General features: G+C 50.0%; 1 protein-coding gene across 2 annotated transcripts in view; it reads left to right on the forward strand.

The window, feature by feature from the left end:
• Positions 1-18,273, forward strand: part of LOC149325978 (solute carrier family 22 member 6-A-like) — a 131,503-nt gene that overhangs the window by 49,718 nt on the left and 63,512 nt on the right. For both annotated transcript variants that reach the window (XM_089562356.1, XM_089562355.1), the window contains exon 5: positions 9,723-9,877. In XM_089562356.1, coding sequence (XP_089418482.1) covers positions 9,723-9,877 — 155 coding nt within the window. The remainder of the gene's footprint in view (positions 1-9,722; positions 9,878-18,273) is intronic.

Raw genomic sequence — 18,273 nt, forward strand, 5'->3', positions numbered from 1 at the left:
GCAAGGCATCGCGCTGAACGGGTGGTGGCGTTCCTCCCTTCCTGTACGGTGCGGTTCGGGTGTCCACCGAGATGACATTAGGCCCGTAAACATTTCATGCTTACTCTACTCTCATTTACGGGAGAGGCAGAGTTTTTTTATTTATTCGAGCTGTTTGCCATTAGGCATACTGAAAAAGGGAAAGGAAGTTATAAGAAGGAGTGTAGTTTCAAGCTAAAGAAAGCAGGAATACAATATGAAGGAATCCGTACACCCACCTTGCCAATTCCAAGACACGTACACGAACCGTTAACAGTCCCTCCTGTGCCCAAAAACATGCATCCACACTACGATACGGACTCAAGAAAGGCTAGGGCACAAAAACTTCACGAAAGATTTTCAGTTCAGAAAAACATGGTGCACGTGAACGTGGCAGAACATGCGGATAGAGACGCCTTTTCTCTGGCAGTTGTCGATTATCGAGGTTCTCCTCTTGCATCGGCGACACTCGATAAAACATAATATCCGGAGGAGGCCGAAGAAGCTGCCATATCTTTAGCCATTACCTTCACCACTGCCAAATACATCATCAGCGACTCTAAAACCGCAATTCGAAATTTTGCTAAAGGAAGGGCCCACTACCAAGCCACCAAAACCTTGCAAAAAATCTCCATTACCGGCTAGATCACATTGATCTGGGTCCCCGCCCATTCGGACCATTCTGGAAACTAGGCGGCGCACCAATTTGCCCGAGGATTCGTGGTTAACCGGGAGGTTCGCTACCCCGAGCTCAGGTCGGCCAAGGAGCGAGTGACAGCCTACAAAGAAATTACTTCCCACTTCAAGAAAGAAAGACAAATCTTCCCAGAGCCACTTAGATCTCTAAGTAAAACACAAGTCAGTTGGCGGCAGCTCAAAACAGGCACTTTCTTTAATCCGTACATGTACTTCATATGGTTCCCAGAGCAGTTCAGCCCCGTCTCTTTTTCTCTGTGGGAACCAAAAGGCAGACACACCGCGCATCCTATACTCATGTAATCAAGACAAACCATCGCAGAGTCTGCAGCTCTCTACCCAATTCCAGTGGGAGGCCGCGCTGCTCAGCTCGGACCCGGAGGATCAACTTCGGGTCGCAGAGAGTGCCGAAGAGGTCGCCGAACGACATCGTCGGTCGGCCACCTGGCGTCCGGCCTAGAAGAGGAGCCCACCGCAAGGAGTGGAACATCACCCAGTCCGCGCCTACGACCTCTTCTTTAACAAAGTTTACCTCCACCTGCCCTCTTGGAACAGTGGACGCCTGTCGTGCTTTAAGCTACGTGGCGGTAGTGACAGATATGCGCTGCATGCGTTGGCATTGACAACGTTGTGGCAGAACCGCGGCATTGAAGCCATAGGCCGTCGATGTTCATTATGTTCATTGGCGTTGGCGTTGACTACGTTTTACACTGCGATGACTTTAAAGAAAGTAAGTGCGCATAACTGGCTCCCTGGGGCAGCGGACGCCCGAATCGCGTTTATAGGTACGTAGAGTGATGAGAGAGCGATGTGGGCTGCATGCGTTAGCGCTGACAACGTTGTGGCAGACACGCGGCATTGCTTCAGTAAGCCGCAGAGTTCACTGGGTGAGAAAACTCTCTCTATCAACCATTAACTGCCACCTGCCGGGGTGGCTGGGATAGGCAGCGCTGGATAGGCAGCGCGCGCGCTGCCTATTTAGTGTCCGGAACGTATTCATCGTTACAGACGCCAAGCCCCAGATAGTTGCCCGATATGCCGTACCTTTCGCTTTCTAACCAGGTTCAGCAGCAGTTGAACCGCAGTTATTTTTTTCTTGTTTATTGCAAGAAAGTACACCCAACCTGACAGCCTTCTAGCCCGAGTTAACCAGGTCGCTTCCCGCGATCGGTCATACACAATCTCACCAGCAGCATGCTCTCCCTTTGTCCGGGCATCAAATTTCCGGAAGACACACGCATGCATCGACGAGGAGGAGCCAAGCAAGAGGTCGATCCTGTGAAGCGTATACCCGCCGCACCACAGCACACTGCTCTCCGAAAAGAGACTTCGATGAACGTGGCGGCACTGCGTGGCGATCGGTCATGCGGCTATTCCACAGAGCCCTATGAGCCACGAAAAGATCCCATGGAACCTCAGGACCTTCTATCGTAGGCAAAAAACGTATACAGTCGGGCGTAATCTCAATGTCGTTTTTGATAGCCCGTTGAAGAATAACCCAACCGCGCTACGAAGGCTCGTAGGTTCGAGAGGAATAAAAGTAGACCGAGTGAATTCGTTGCGGTCTATGACTTCGTGAAGTGTCTTTGTGTACTCATACGTATATGAGTAATACCTTGGCAGCGCTGCAGCACGCTGTCGCGTTCTACTCTGAAATGGATACTGCATTGAACTTTACACGGTCTCATTTTGCACTAGAATAAAAGCTGGCGTTCCTAAGCCGACTAAAACCGCATTGTTTTTTGCACGAAGCCAGCGGAAAACGCTTTTTATTGCGAAAGCAATACTACTCCCAAGAGCGGCCTTTCGCGTAGCGGCGGCCACTTGCCACGTTTGACCTTTAGAGTGACCCCTGACGTCATACCATGCCTAGTGACGTCACCGCGTGATGTCATACCAGGAGCGAGAGACGGGCTACCAACTCGGCTCGTCGGGTAACGGCGGCCCCTTGGCACGGCGCGCCGCGCTGTTCCGACTAGAGGCGCTGCATATGCAGCATAAGACACCTGCTTTCGCAACCTACCAGGCTTAACCAAAGCTAAACCTATGCCGATTTTCTTTCCTCGCTGTAATCGTAAGCTTTCCGAAACTGATAACCTTTGTCTCTGTAACCGCTATCCAGAGTCACAGAAGAGATAATAAATTTGGCCTGCATTATGCGGGGCTTAACTATGTGGTCCCTATGTATAGTATTTCTAGGGACCATAGTTTAACCGTCACGTCGTTTGTCCTGCATATGGCGACAGTGGAAGAGGTTTAAACCAAAGAATGCGCCGAAAAGCCACTACCTTGCCAAGTGCGTCCTGAATCCTGTATGCGCGGAAGGTCGCTGACAGCCCGCTTCGTGCAACTTGATCGCTTCCTCCGAGCCGGTGTCGATAACCTTATGAGTGAAGGGCGGCTTCGGCTTAACGCGTAAGGTCGTTGACTCAACTTTGATGTATTCGGCACGTAGTAGTAAGCTCAATTTTTTTTCCTTTGTGTCCGGAGTCGTTTGAGCTCAAATTTGATCCACGCGGCTCCCAGACGAGCGAAGGGTAGGGGTGTCAAAGTATCGTTCCGCTAAAGGTTGTAACAGTAGTGCGGCGGGGGGAGGGACACGAGGTGTTATACCCTCCCAAAAGATGCTAAGCTCTGAACAGTGGATCCCTGTGGCGCAGCTCGCCTTCACCACAAACTTTTTAGGCCCGAATTTTTATCGCAGCATTTTAATCGACAGTGACTACGACATAAATCATTCTCTGCTGCGAATCCTCATCATGCTACTGAAACGACAGATCCTCACACCTGCCGCTTTGCCGTACATGTCACATATACTTGTGACGGAGCCATTCTTGAAGACCTGGAGCCAGACAGGAGGACGCGGTTGTTGCTGTCCTCGATACAGCGGTAACGGTCGATAAGCTATAGCGCAAGCGCTACATCGTCGTCTTCCATGGCAGCTGTACGCCACCCCGCAATATTAGGTGGCAACATTCCCTAGAATGCGCAAAACCACACGCAGGACAGCCGCGCTTTCGTGAAAAGGGGACCTAAACTACATGACATTTGCAGGTAACTTATAACGAGCGCAGTTTACGTCAGCAAATATGCACTCTATAGCACATATTAGTGCGCATAATGACAGAGAATATAAAGGCTAAAAAGGTGGCCGCATTTGTTGCAGGTGTATTTTACTTATCAAGAGACAGTTGTGAAATATTTTCACTAGTTCCCGTTTTTCCGCTGATTCACACAACCTCCGGGAAAAATTCATCTTGGATGCGACGCGGAACAGAAATACACATTATAAACACTGTCGTCTCCCTTATTCCGAATTTGCAGCACATTCACCACACAACCCGCCGGCAGGAAATATATATGTATGCTTCAACAGGCCGAATAATAAATAAATCGTGTAATAGTATTTTTATGTAAGCAAGCGCAATATAAAGAAAACTGAGTGGAGAGGCTCTTAAACCATGGCCGAGGCCATCATAAAGTAACAATGTTGGCAGTTTACCAACAGGCCAATACCACGAGAATCGCGCGCCAGATCCCGTTCGTGGGAGTTACGCACGCAAGTCAGGCAGCGTAGCAATAATGCTGCAGTCACAAAGACTGCGTGCTGTATACCTCTTCGCGATGCCATTAAGTTGGCTGCTTTTATATGTCGAGCACTCCGCTCTGTTCGCGCTGCTTACGTGTTGTACAAGTCCTATTTCAAATCTCCCCTCCACCACCTCCCCGCCCCATCCCAGCGCCGCGGCTGCTTTTTGCGCGTGGCTGGACCAACGAATGAAGGTGATGCCTTGTTTTACCTTCGGCAAAGGAAATGTTTTAATACCTGATTCAGGAAAATTTGTGTGGGTCCTATTATATTATAATATGCACTCGATTATAATATGCACAGCTACCACTGCGGAGCGCGCGCCTGGGCGAAATGTCATCCTCCAGCTCATTTTCCTCGTCGTAGTTCAATGACGCGGCGGACTCGTAGCCGTGTCTAGTCCATGGTCATAACCATATCCGAATGATATAATGGTTACTGACACTTTCCAGGCTGTAACTGCCGATCTGTTCCACGTTGCCATGCCGCCAAATCTGAGCGTTCAGCTGAACCGATGCCAGCACGGTGCGACGGGAACAGGCCGCCGCGAGACGTGTGACGTCACGCTCTCCTCCCACCGGAAGCCGGAAAAAAAGTTCCCAGAAAAAATGTCCCCCGAAGATACGTCCCCGGAAAAAACGTCCCCGTAACATATATTCCCGGAAAAAATGTCCAGATTTGCGAAGTAGGAAAACATTTCCCCAAACTTGTGACGTCAAACACATCGTAAGCCGCCGTAATTTGAGCATTCGGCCACCTCACATGCATGTAGGGCTCGCATGAGGCGGATACGAAATGTTTGCCGGTGGAACGAGTCACTGACCCGTAAACGCAGCGGCATGGTCAAAGCTCGTTAGGACTGATGCTTGGGCGAGTTGGTATGCCATGTTCAAGAAAAACAGCGCGAAAAGACAAGGACCACAGAAAGATACAGGAAGATTGTTGCTTAGAGCCTGATGTATTTATTTCCACGTTCCGAGCAATAAATCTTTAGTTGAAAGTCAGCGCTTGTCATTGTGTATCTTCCTGTGGTCCTTGTCTTTTCGCGCTGTTTTTATTGAACATGGTCAAAGCAACGCAAGAGTGGCAGTGGTTTATCGCTCAACGATTGGAAGGTTTGCAACAAAACAGATGATGACAAGGACATCTCGATACACAAACTAAATACAAGCTAAATAGAAGCAAATATCGTGGACTGCAGAAAACAAGAGTGAGAAATATATATCTATCATCAGATCATAACGAAGGCACTTGATTGACATCATGACCGAACGTTTCTTGCTGGACATCGTGACCGTAGGCACAAGGACTGCGCGCGTACTCTAAACTATCATCGAGCTATCACATGACGCCGACGCAATAATTGGTGGGTGGTAGTTCAGCGCCTGTGCACTGCATCTGGGAGACAGCAGCTTCGTGCTTGCACCAGCTCTTGGAAGGTACTCGTAAGTGTACGACTTAGCCTACATGATTAACGGTATCCAGAGCGCTAAAAGTTTGATACCTGTCCCAGTATTGATTTAATGCTGTGTTTAATTTCAGGATGCAGACCATCAAGTCGAGCAAAGGAGGCGTAAAGCTATGCCTTGACGGCTTTATGTATACAATATACATAAAGCCTCTTGCCTCTTGCAACATCTGTTTCCTCTGGCAATATGTTCTGGCAATATCTGTTTCTCAGGCACATATGTTTCCGGTACGTACAAGAGGATAAAGAGGGCTAACAACATCGTAACCTTGCGGCGAACACTTCCCACTTATCCCCCTGCAATGTGGAGTGTCCACGCGGCAACTCTTGATGGAGAAGCCACCGTGACCATGAAGACAGCCCAGTGTCAAGTCGGTGCGCCTCCAAAGAAAAGAAACAAAACAGCGCTCGTGGCTCTGCAGCAGCGTCTTCAGATCTTATGTCTATGTCGATGTATGCAAGATCTATGTATGATCTTAGACATTTTTACCTACACTGTGCTTCCTCAGGGGACCTTTTTTTCAGGGACCTTTTTTCCGCGGATGTATGTTCCGGGGTCGTTTTTTCCGGGGACGTTTCTTCCTACAACCCCTCCCACCTGGGCGGCCAGCAACTGGTGCGCGCTAACAAAACCTGCAAAATCACGCCATCCGCGCAAAAATCCATGAAATAAGGGCTAACTTTAGATAATCGCAGTTTCTGAATACAATTTCGACGATTTTACAGAAAGTCGCAATTTAGTGCAGTATCCCTTTACATGTGAAGCTTAAGCATCCTCCAATTTTATTTTTATCATTTTGCAGTCCGTCGAACTCAGCGGAGGCAGCTCACTCGGGCACGGTGAGAGCGCACGTTTCATTCGTTTAAAACACAGTTGAGATCGCTGGCATAATGTAGCGCATGAGCGCAGTCACGTTGCTTTTCATATTTCGCGGGCTTTCTTTAAATGCCGGGAAAAAAAGCACGTATGAGATACGCTGTTACAAAAAAATGGATCGGTTCTTTCTTGACCCTCCCCCACAAGTTAAGTACACGCACGTGACCCTAAAGTGAATAATCGAAAATTTAAATAAATAATCTCTGCTAATTACCTAATTAAACGGGATTTAACAAATTCTCTGAGGAGCGCCACACGAAGGGAAACATTGTGTCTTTGGTTTCATCCAGCTCCCAAGACCCACTTTTTTTAAAATCCTTGGTTCTTGTTACGTGGAACGCCCTGTATGTATATGATAAACGTAGAGCGAATAGCTCTCTCGGACTACATAATCAGCCGATCAAGCTCTACTCTAAATGGCTTCATGGGCGCTTTCTACGGTCAGTACTATGCCGGCCACATCGCTCGCTCAGCAATGAGCCCGTTTGGACGCTTCATTTCGTGACCTCGTCGCTAAGTGGCGCCACTTGTGTGGAGCAGTTGCTTACGTCATAGCTCAAACTTTTGGCGTGATTGGGTTATGCTCTAAGATGTATGAAGATGTAATGAAAACAGCGCTACGAAGGAGGAAAAAAGTAGAACACACAGGAGAGGACCAGCGCCTCCTGGAACTGGCGCTAGTCATGTCCGGTGTCAGAAGGCTAAAAGCGTATAGCAAAAACGACGAGGACTCAGAAGGAAAGGCACATACAGCGCTGACTTCAAACAGAGATTTATTTCGCAATGGAAGGATGGCGTATATACTTACTTATCACACATGCACCGTCAAACCATGCGCATGCATCAGCCAGACATGCAAGCTCCTTTGGCAACAGCGCGACGGAAGGGCAACTCACACAGTCATCTTCTGACAGGGAAATCCATTCAGGAAATCCATTCAGAAGGCCTTCCATAGCGCTGTTAACAAAGGAGCTCGAACGTCAGGCTGATACGCTTTGCTAGCCCATGGTTTGATGGTTCATGTGTCACAAGTCGGTATGTAGATAAGCCATCCTCCCTTTGCGAAATAAATCTCTGTTGTAGTCGAGGGTTTGACAGCATACCGTCTGGTCAGGAATCATGGTGATGAGGATTGCTGGTCACTGGCCAAAGTCAATAAAGATGGAAAGACGTTTCGGGAGCGCTACGGCTACATTGTTCACTATGAAGCAATCGGCGCACGGATCCGTCCTTTTGTAGCACTCAGTAGCGTTTTTAATGATTTAGCATAGATAGGATGTCGAGTCCCGTCATTCCTGTTTAGTGTGTTAGACGATGTCTGTATGATAAGCGACTCAAGATTTTGCCGTGCTGATGTGTTCTTTTCTGTTGTCAATATCTTTTCTTGATCCCAGTTAATCTCGTGGCCGGATTCTTGCACATGCTCGGCGATGGCGTTAGATGTTACTTTCTGGTTTCTGACGTCGTTCTGGTGCTCTCTCAGGCGTCTCCTAAAGTCCTTTGTCTCACCAATATATATTGATGAGCAATCGGCGCAGTCAATTTCATACACTACGCCTGGAAACCTTTCACGAGGGAGCCTGTCCTTCACATTCACCAGTTCTGTTCGTACCTTGCCAGCGGGGACATGCGCGATGTTGACACCATGCTTGCGGAAAATACGTGCAAGCGCTTCGATAATTCCCGCTACGTATGGGACAGCAGCTCGTTTTTCTTATGGTTTTTCTGTGCTCTCGATTTCTTCGGAGGCAGGCTGATTCGCTGCCATTTTTCTTTCGGTGTTCCTGTTGAAGGAAAGAGGATAGCCGTTTCTTCGCAGATCGTATTCTATTATTTTCATTTCGGTCTTTAGATTGCCATCTTTACTGCAGACTTGTCTGGCACGGTTGATCAGGGAAACAACCACAGACCATTTGTGAGCGACTGGGTGCACAGAACTGAAATGTAAGTATCTTCCAGAGTGCGTAGGTTTGCGGTAAACATTAAATGAAAGGCCAGTCGGAGTACGGGTTACCGTGGTGTCGAGAAATGGGAGGAAGCCGTCGGTTTCCTCCTCAACAGTGAACTTGATTGAGGGTTCAATGGCGTTCAGGTGGTCCAGGAAAAGGGCCATGTGCTTGCGCTCCAGGACACAGAAACAGTCGTCCACGTATCTTAGAAATATTTTTGGTCGCGGCTGGAAAGTAGTTAGGGCTTTCTTTTCGATGACTTCCGTCGTTATGTTCGCCGCGGTCACCGAAATTGCTGCTCCCATTGCTGTGCCGAAAGTCTGTTGGTAAAAGGTGCCATTATACGTAAAATAGGTGTTAGCGAGACAGAAGCGCAATAGCTCGCATAGCTCTGCTGCGTCGAAAGGGTCCGATCTTGCCACGAGTCTTCATCTTCAAGGCGTTGCCTGCAAGCTTCAACGGCCAGATGGACCGGAACGCTGGTGAATAGTGAGCAGACGTCGAAAGACACGAGCATGTCGTTGTCTTCAGGGACGATGGCTTTTACTTTGTTGATAAAATCGCACGAGTTCTTGACGTTCGTTTCTGTCTTTCCAACCAGTGGAGCCAAAACACCGTGAAGGTACTGTGAAATCTCTGTTGTAAGTTAGCGCTGTGTGTGGCTGTCTTCCTGAGCCCTCGCCTTTTTTGCGATACACTTTTGCCCCTGTAATGTGTATCAACAAGTGTTGTACTGTTGTCCCCGTTCGCCGGCCCCTTTTCGTTGCATCTTCTAGCATGAACCAACTAACCCAAGGAAGAGTTTTGCTTGGGTATGCTCTAAACGTCCTAAAATAAACTTAGTTTATGGAGGGCTCGGAACGCTGGGCAATAAGGCGCCGCCTCGCGCACAAAAAATAGCAATGAATGATTTCCCATTTCTCGTGCTAGTATTCGGCGCACGCCTTTCACTACACTAGCCGAACGGGAACAAATAAAGAAGTGGAAGAAGTGGCAGCAACCCATGTGGGTATGTGCCATGTTCTAAGAGGAAGAAGAAGAAGGTCAGGGTTTGAATTGATTAAGAATAGCCTTTCTTTCGGACTTGACGTCATTCCTTTCCTTTTTGCCTTCCGCACCTCGCAGGTTCGGTCGCCGCCTCATATTCTTCGTCTCGACGTTCGCCTTCATCTTGTTCGCGTCGGTCTCGTCCGCGTCTACCACGGCCACATGCTACAACAGCCTGCGCTTCGTCACGGCCATCTGCGTCGCCGGCATCCAGACGACCGCCGCTTCGCTCTGTGAGCATAGTTTCTCGCATTGCTGCTGTCGCACTGAGCGGAAAAGGTGCGGAAAAATTAGTGGCAGCAGGGTTACGGTTAACGAGGAATCGCGTAGGAAGCCGACACTGTAAAAGAGCCACACCGCGGCTTCCCAAGGACTGATGGGGGAAAGCAATGCGCACGTGGTGAAACCAAGGCTGAAAATAGCCCTATTTTAAAAACGGGTATGGATTTATAAAAGTATACAAGGGTATTTAAAGGAGCCATAGAGGAGCTAAGAGGTCTCTTCTGTTCCTTATACGTGGCCTCTGGAAGGCACATAGGTACGTGAAGGTCCTTCTGGGAGCCCTCTTGAGACGAGCGGGTTTAAATAGGTCTGGCGTTAACCTCCTGCGCCATTTAGGCTTGAACAGGACCAACTTGAGCCACTTGTACAGGTTCAAGGTCGGCCTGCCAAGATTGACTCCTTCCCTAGCACGCATTGACCATGGTTAGAGCCAGCTCTAACGATGAATGCGGATGCCAATTTCAAATTGTTCTGCGTTCTTCAGGGACGTGCTCCACGTGCCCTGAAGCTAAGAAATTACATTTAAATTCTCTCCTCTTTAGTTCGTCTTTTAGCGCGGCGACAATTTTTGAGCCGCTTGTATGCACAGCGGAGTGTAGAAGTGTAAACCGGCCGCCTCTGCCAGCGTGCTCGCGCACTGAAACGCGGCAAATGCATCTCCATCAGCTTCGACGACGGTTGTTTTTGTCGACGATCGACGTAGCAGTGATTCTTAGGATGCTGCCTTATCATCGGGCTTTAGATCGAGGGCCAAAAATACCCTAGGAACTAACCCAGAAAATCATTGGCAGCCCCTCTGGTAATTTGAGCCCGTCTCGCTCAACTCAGCGCCTGTTTGAAAAAGGGTATATATTCGCTTTACCGATGTTATTTGCCACATTTTTAGGGCTTGCACATCATTCGGGTAGGATTTGAATCTGCCTGCGCTGCAAGGCGTACTCCCGACTGTTTCGCCCAAAGGCGTGTCCAGCTGTAAGGGCTGAAAGTGATTGTTTTCTGACTGGAAAACTGAGCGCGCTTGAATTCTATCCTAAGTTTGATTTTTTTTTCTTCACGCGTATTTGCTATTGAATTAGCAGGCCGATAGGTAGTATACTCTAAAGCTTCCTTTAATTTTTTTCTTTTCTGCTAGAACCATATCTCTGCAAGTTTTGTTCCAGTTTTATCTATGAACCTTGATTTTGGGAATGAAATTTGATAATAAGCATCAAAGCTCTTACACGAAGCTCATAATATTTAAAACTATGTTTAATTGCGTTAATAATTCTGCACTGCAGAAAAATTTTGAATCTTGAAGATCTTGGGCCGGTAAAGCTCAACGAAAACACCACAAAATATGGCCATTTTTCTCAGGGTAGGGAAAGAGTTAAGGTATAGTTTTCTAGCATACATTCACTAGTTAACAGCATGGCCAAATATCAGCTAATAGGTACTGGTCTTAGCCATGTAAAACGGTTTTAACTATAAATTAACTGTCATTCATTACTTGTTACTGCACAAATTAATTCAATCGTAATCCCAATCGCACTTCACATTCTACATTGCCGCCATTAAAGCTTTCTTAGGCTAAGTCTGCGAACTTCCGGGCGACACATGTACGGCGACGTTGACCGCGGCCTTTGGTCATTTTGACGGCGTACACGTCAGAAGTGCCTAGCCGACGTGTCTCAATATCGTGCCCCTTAAAATTTTGTATGCGTTCTAAAAGGGTTCTATTCGAACTGTTAAGGTGATCGCTGAAAACCATCGTGTGTTCCGGGACAAAGGACAATGGAGAGTGTGATCGGCGACGTCGTTTAATTTGCCGTAAGACAGCTGCTCAAAAGCGCATTTTATTCACGCGCGCAAAGACTGCAGCGCAGAATGCAGATCTGATTTCGGGTTCGTTTGAATGCCGCCACATCGTTCGTCCGGTTGCTGATGACGATTAGGTGCACAGCTGCCACTATGACGTTGCAAGTTTTTAGCAACTACCTACGCTCTATTAGTATTACGCTCTGAAAGTCATTACTCTGCCTAATGCCGCAGCCGCTGAGAATAAGGACATTGACTGATACAAACGATAATCGAGCGATATTCAAGCGAATGAATAGCGCAGTATTAAGAGTGCGCCGTCAGAACTGATGAATTTTGAACTGCAGTTCAAGCAACAGTTAGTTGATAAATGAGTGTTGTCCGCGACAGACAAGTGGTGATAATCGCTGCGATATATATGGACGCCGATGCGGTCGGATACAAGATGTAAAAATGAAGTTTCTTTTTGCCGCCCATGAAATTTGTGCACCTAATTTTCTTCTGCCAGGTGGCGACCCGTGTAACATAAAGAAAGAAATTTCATAGACAGCGCACACTCGGCGAAAACTTGCCGCAGGAAGTGCGTCATGGTTGAGCATCTCTTCCTTCCGTCGGCAGGGCAATAAACAAATATAGCCAGGGAAGAGAAGCGCTTTCGTATACTTTGCCTCAACGAAAGCAATAAAACAACCTTGCTCTTTCCTTAAAGAAATTCGTTTTTGACGCCCTTCTGTATAAGGTACGATGGCTACGTTTTGTGGCACGGTTCTTAAGTACAGACAGGGATTAATGCAAAACAATCCACAGCGCATTCAAAAGAAAGGGGCACACTGACCGGTGATGCGGCCCGCACGTGTCAGCTTTTGAAGTGGCGAATGCGGAGTTTGAAACAAAACGCTTCTTTCAGAAATAGCTAAAGCACACAAGTGATTACAACAAATAAACGTTAATACGAGGAAATGTTCAAGACTCAAGTTCAAAATGCAGGAGTAAAAGGCTTGAACATAGAGACGAAAGTGAAAGATAAGAGATTTCAGTCACGAAATTAAATTTAACAGCTGCTGATAAAAGGGCTTATAAAATGTTACGGCAGCAGAGGAAGTGTCCAACGAAGAATACTTGGTGAGAGTGGCTAAAAGCGAAGGCTAGCTGCTGGTGCCCACTGGCAACGAGGCTTGGTCCGAGGACATCGTTGGAGCTGGTGTGCCGTCAAAGATTGCCACAAGCACGGGCGCGCGATGCTTTTTTCTGGAACCACGCAATAACGGCGGTCTGAGAAGCGTGCTTCGGCTGGAGTTTTTCCTCAGCCGACTATTTTCCTTCGCTGACGCCGGTAGAACATGTCCCCGGCTGAAACTTCCGCAAGCGCTTCTCCGGCTCGCCGTCTCATTTTCTGTCAAGCATAGGGAGGAGGAGGAGGAAAACTTTTATTTCTATTTACAGTGAGAGGTCGATGGGGCGAGCCGGAAGGGCCCGCCCCTTACAAACACTAGGAGGGATCCCTAGTCCGGGATCCCTGTAGCTTCCGCAGCGGCCCGGGCTCTAGCTACCAATGCCTGTTGGGCATGGAGTTCGGAGCAGCCGCGCAGGGCAGCTTCCCAGTCCTCTCGAGTGGGGTGGAGGAGGGGTGGGTAGGCAGGATTGGAAGGGCATGCCCACACCATGTGGTAGGTGTCCGAAAACTCCTCCTCACAGTGTGGGCACGCGCCCGAGAAAGAAGAATTGAAGTGCTTAAGTACTGTCGGGCACAGTACAGTATTGGTATAGAGGCGGAGAAGCCAGCGCTCCTCCACCCTGGTGAGGCCTTTACAGGGAGGGGGATAGAGACCATGAAAATTTTGATAAAGAGAGGTGATCTCTTTAAAGGTGATGGCCGGATTGAAATTGAATTCCGGATCAGGCTGCGGATGAGGCGACGCCCGGTGAGTAAGCGCGCGGGCGGCAGCGTCTGCTGCCTCGTTCCCCTCAAGACCCGCATGAGCCGGAGCCCACACGATGGTACGATGGGTCGGAAACCCTGTGTATTCGCATGCGTGGAGAATTTTGAAAGCACGGTCTGGAATATACCCTTGCTCAATATTGCGGCAGGCGCCCCTGGAGTCCGTAATAATGACTCGGGACTCTGGATCTGCGGCGGCCAGTGCAATGGCGATCTCTTCCGCAAATGTAATGTTTGGGGCACGGAAAGTAAGGCCCTGAACTGTAGTGTTTTGGTGGATGACGGCCGCCGTGTACCAACCCCCATGGTGTGGGCCGGCCGCATCCACATAGAAGACACCTGGCTTATGGCCATATTGTTGAGAAATAGCCTCCGCCCGCGCGAGACGGCGACCATCATGGGTGTCTGCAGTCATGTTCTTTGGAAGGGGTCGCACCTGGAGTGCAAAGCGCCAGGATTCAGGGATGCGGACCCGTTCTTCTGTATGTGTTGCGTAGGATATGTGTAAGCGGGTCAGAAGGCGGCTCCCCGCAGGTGTTTTGCTTAGGCGCAAGTATTGATTGTTAAGATGAGCTTCTCGTAACTCCCCAAAGGTGTTGGTCATCCCCAGACCGAGGAGACGCTTGTTGGACGTCGTTATGGGGAGGTCGAGCGCTCTCTTATAAACCTTGCGGAGAACTACTTCTAAGGCATTCTCATCGCATTTGCGTAGGTGGAGGTAGGGAGCCGAATATAAAATCCGGCTGGTAACGAATGCATTGGCCAGCCGCAGGGCATCTTTGCATCGTAGTCCCCCCCTTTTATTGGACACCCGGCGGAGCATCCGACCCACCTGGTCCCCCACCTTACGTAGCTTGTTTAGGGTAGTGTCTATCTTGCGCCTATGATGAATGAAAAGCCCCAGTACCCGGATCTCCTCGTGTTCAGGTATCGGTCCGCTAAGTAGGGAAAGGGCAATTTTGGTTGTGCACTTTGAGTTGGGGCGTATGTGCACAAATTCAGATTTGCTCGGGGAGCATTCAAGACCACAGCGACGAGCGTATTCGTCCACAATAGCTGCCGCTTGTTGCAGGTTGGTCTCGATGTCTCCAACCGATTGTTGTGTTGCCCAGAGGGTGATGTCGTCCGCATACAGAGCGTGCTGCACACCGGCGACCTCTGCCAGCTGGGTAGGGAGCTTCATCATGGCCAGATTAAATAGTAATGGCGAGAGGACAGCTCCCTGTGGGGTCCCTCGTGTGCCAAGCTGATATGGGCCATATTCTGTGTCTTGCAGCCGGATATAGGATTGGCGATCTGTAAGGAATTGTTTGATATAATTGAAAGTATTGCGCCCACAGTCTGTTTGCGACAAGTGGGATAGGATGATCTCGTGGGTCACATTGTCGAAAGCCCCCCGCAGGTCAAGTGCGACGACTACTTTATCATTGCTGGGGTGCTCGACGGGGTCGAGAATCTCCTTGTGAAGTTGCAACAGGACATCTTGTGCGGATCGGTGTGGGCGGAAACCGTACATGGTGTCTGCGAAAATGTTTTGCTGTTCCAGGAAAGCCGACAATCTGTCGCGGACCATAGTCTCCATCAGCTTCCCCACACACGAAGTGAGGGAGATGGGCCGGAGGTTGTCGGTGTTAATGGCTTTACCTGGCTTGGGAATGAAAGTTACTAGTGCCGTTTTCCAATCTATGGGGAGTGCTGTGCCTCCAATCCAGATAGTGTTGAAGTAATCGAGGAGAGTTTCGTAGGCGGGATCTGGGAGGTTGGCAATAAGCTTTACCGTCACCTTGTCCCGGCCTGGTGCTGTACCTCGCTTCATTTTAGCCAGGGCCGCTTTTAGGTCATGGAGCTGGAACGGTTGATCCAAATCCGCGTTCTCGGAACCTGCATACGAGTACGCCTGACCACGGGGATCCTGGTGTATACTCAAATATTTGTCGCGGAGCGCATCGGCCAGTTTGGCCGTGTCTCCAGTGAAGTTATGTATAGCCCTTTGAAGCTGTTTTTGTGTCTCAGTACGGGTGTGTGCCGGATCAATAAGGGCGCGGAAGAGGCGCCACGTACTCCGACTCGACATTTGCCGAGCTGCAGTGTTGCATCGGTGCACCCAATTGGAGTCGGCGAGTTGGGCCGCGTATTGTGCCGCCTGTTGGGTGATATCCGCGATGCGAATTTTGAGTTTCCGATTGTGTTTTTGACGACGCCAGCGGCGGACTAGGCTGTGTCGTGCCTCCCAGAGGTGGAGGAGGTGGTTATCCACCGCCGGGCTCGCCTCTGAGAGTTGAACATTTTGCTCGACTGATTTCAAGTGGGATACCAGGTGTTGGGACCACGTTGAGTATCCTTGGTCCATTATTGATTGAGCATTGGTGTAGCTGCTCCTAAATTTGGTCCAGTCGGGTAGTTTTGCATTGGCCTGTGGTCTTGTGAGTGGTTTGGTATGGATTGTAGTGGTAATTATGCAGTGGTCACTACCGAGGGATTCCTCGGTGTTCCTCCAATCTGCATAGCGAATATTTTTCGTAAAGGTGAGGTCCGGACACGTATCGCGTGTAACGGAGTTACCTATACGAGTGGGTTGCGCGGGATCCGTGTGAAGAGTAAGGCCCAGTGTGGAAACAAGCTCCGCCAACTTGCGTCCGCGTTTCTCTTCACGTGTGTACCCCCATAAGGTGCTGGGAGCATTAAAGTCCCCAACGATTATGAGGGGATCCCGATTCGCGACCTTCAAAGCCCGGCTGAAGATGTCTGCGAATGTAACATTTGGTAGCTTTGGGGGACAGTAAATGTTGAGTATGTGCAATGGGGGGTCCTGTTTGCGTAGCGGAAGGATCGTCACCATTACATAGGAGAAATTAGCGCTAAGATCCAGGTCAACCTGGGAGGCCGTGTAATTTTTATGTACGCAGAGGCAGCTCTGCGCATCCTGCTGGTACACCGTGTAACTGGCAAGGGTGGCGCCATTTCCTGGCTCCTGAAGGGCCGCCACAGCAGGTAATTCTGGGAAAGTTGTAAGGAAAAGGCGTAGATCGGCTCGCTTTGTGCGTGCCTTGAATCCGCGACAGTTCCACTGTACAATTTGAATAGGGATCGAATTGCTTCGCGGATGCTTCCTATTTCTAGGGGCGCCCGCCATGATCAAGGGTAGAGTTGTGAGTTTGGAGAGAGGAGGCTTGAGAGCCAGTGGCTCCAAAGAGAGGAGCGTTCTCTATACTGGGGATGGCACAGGGGACCTCTTCTTCTTCTCCGGCGATTCGACGCCTAGACGCTTTGAGCTGCCGGCCTGCGAAGGTTTTGAGCGGGCCAGCGCGCTTGGGAGCGCGGGTGAGTTGAGCGAACTGAGCGGTTATGAGGTTTGGGATAGATGCCGCAAGGTGGCTAATTTTGTTGAGTGCCGCCGTAAGTGTGGCATTGATTTGCGTTTCCAATGCGGCTATTCTGTTGTTAACTTGAGTTTCGAGCGCGCTCACTCTCGCCTCGAGTGCCGTGAGGGCATGCGCAGCCTGTCCTGAAGGGGTTGCGTCGCTTTCCATTGCCTCTGCTGCGGGTGAGGCAGAGGTGTGGTTGGGGGAATTTTGGCGGGCCTCCGCTATTGCGAGGCGCTTTTGTAAATTTGCAACCTGCTCGCGGAGAGCAGATATTTCTTTTTGTTCGGCAGAGATTGGCCGTGGTTGGGATTGGGAAGGGGGAGGGAAGGGAGAAGCTGCCCTGCCCGCGCCGCTCACCTGGGAGTGTTGCTTGACAACGTTTGCCCACGTATTGGAGCCGCCGTTCTGGGGAGGTCCGAGGGGCTTCGCTGCACCGGCTTGAGGCGGCGGTGGCGCAGCTGGAGGTTTCCCCTGGCTGCCGGTAGAGGAATTCACAGGCTGGTCCATGGCTTGGTCGGCAGCCTTGGCCTTCAGCTTGTCCGGGCGACGCTTGCCACGCTTGCGTCGATTCCGCTTCGATTTACGGCCGCGCTCGGCATGCGGGGGCTGGATAGCGCGATATTTAGCCGTACACGCAGGGCCCCCCGTGGCATGGGCCCCGCCGCACACTGAACACTTTGGGTTGCACTGGTGAGGGGCCCGCACCCCCTCAACGAGTAGAGCCTGCTGTCCGCACAGGCCACACCGGTCCAGCCTCTGGCCGGGGCAGGCGTCCACGCGGTGGCCAACCACACCGCAATGTCGGCAGGCTGGAATGGTTCGCTGGTAAGGCCTAACTTGTACAAGCTCTGAATCGTAGTGCACGAAACGTGGCTTCTCTGTTCCGGCAAAAGTCAGTCTCGCTTTGTTGGATGTCCCAAATTTTCGCACTTCCACGATGGTGCCGTAGCGCCATTGGAGCCTAGTACGAAGCGAGTCCGTAGTTTCAGAGTTACGGACGGTAATGACGCCGTAGCAGACGTCCTTGCCGTCTTGGCGCAGGTGCCCCACAAGGGGGACCCTCCCGTCGGGTCCATTAAGTTCAAATTCGCCGATGATCCGGTCGGCTAGCTCAGGTTTCGCAGTATGAACAATAATGAGGTTTTGTTCTCTTACCGGTATTATGGTAAGGTCAGTTGCGGGTTGCGTGCCCAGGAGAGCCGTGAACGCCCGGCCGTAGCCGGTCTCCTGGAAAGTCTCGTACAACGAG

The sequence above is a fragment of the Amblyomma mixtum genome, chromosome 10 (assembly GCF_055824585.1).
Source record: "Amblyomma mixtum isolate Tamu chromosome 10, ASM5582458v1, whole genome shotgun sequence".
Classification (NCBI taxonomy): domain Eukaryota; kingdom Metazoa; phylum Arthropoda; class Arachnida; order Ixodida; family Ixodidae; genus Amblyomma; species Amblyomma mixtum.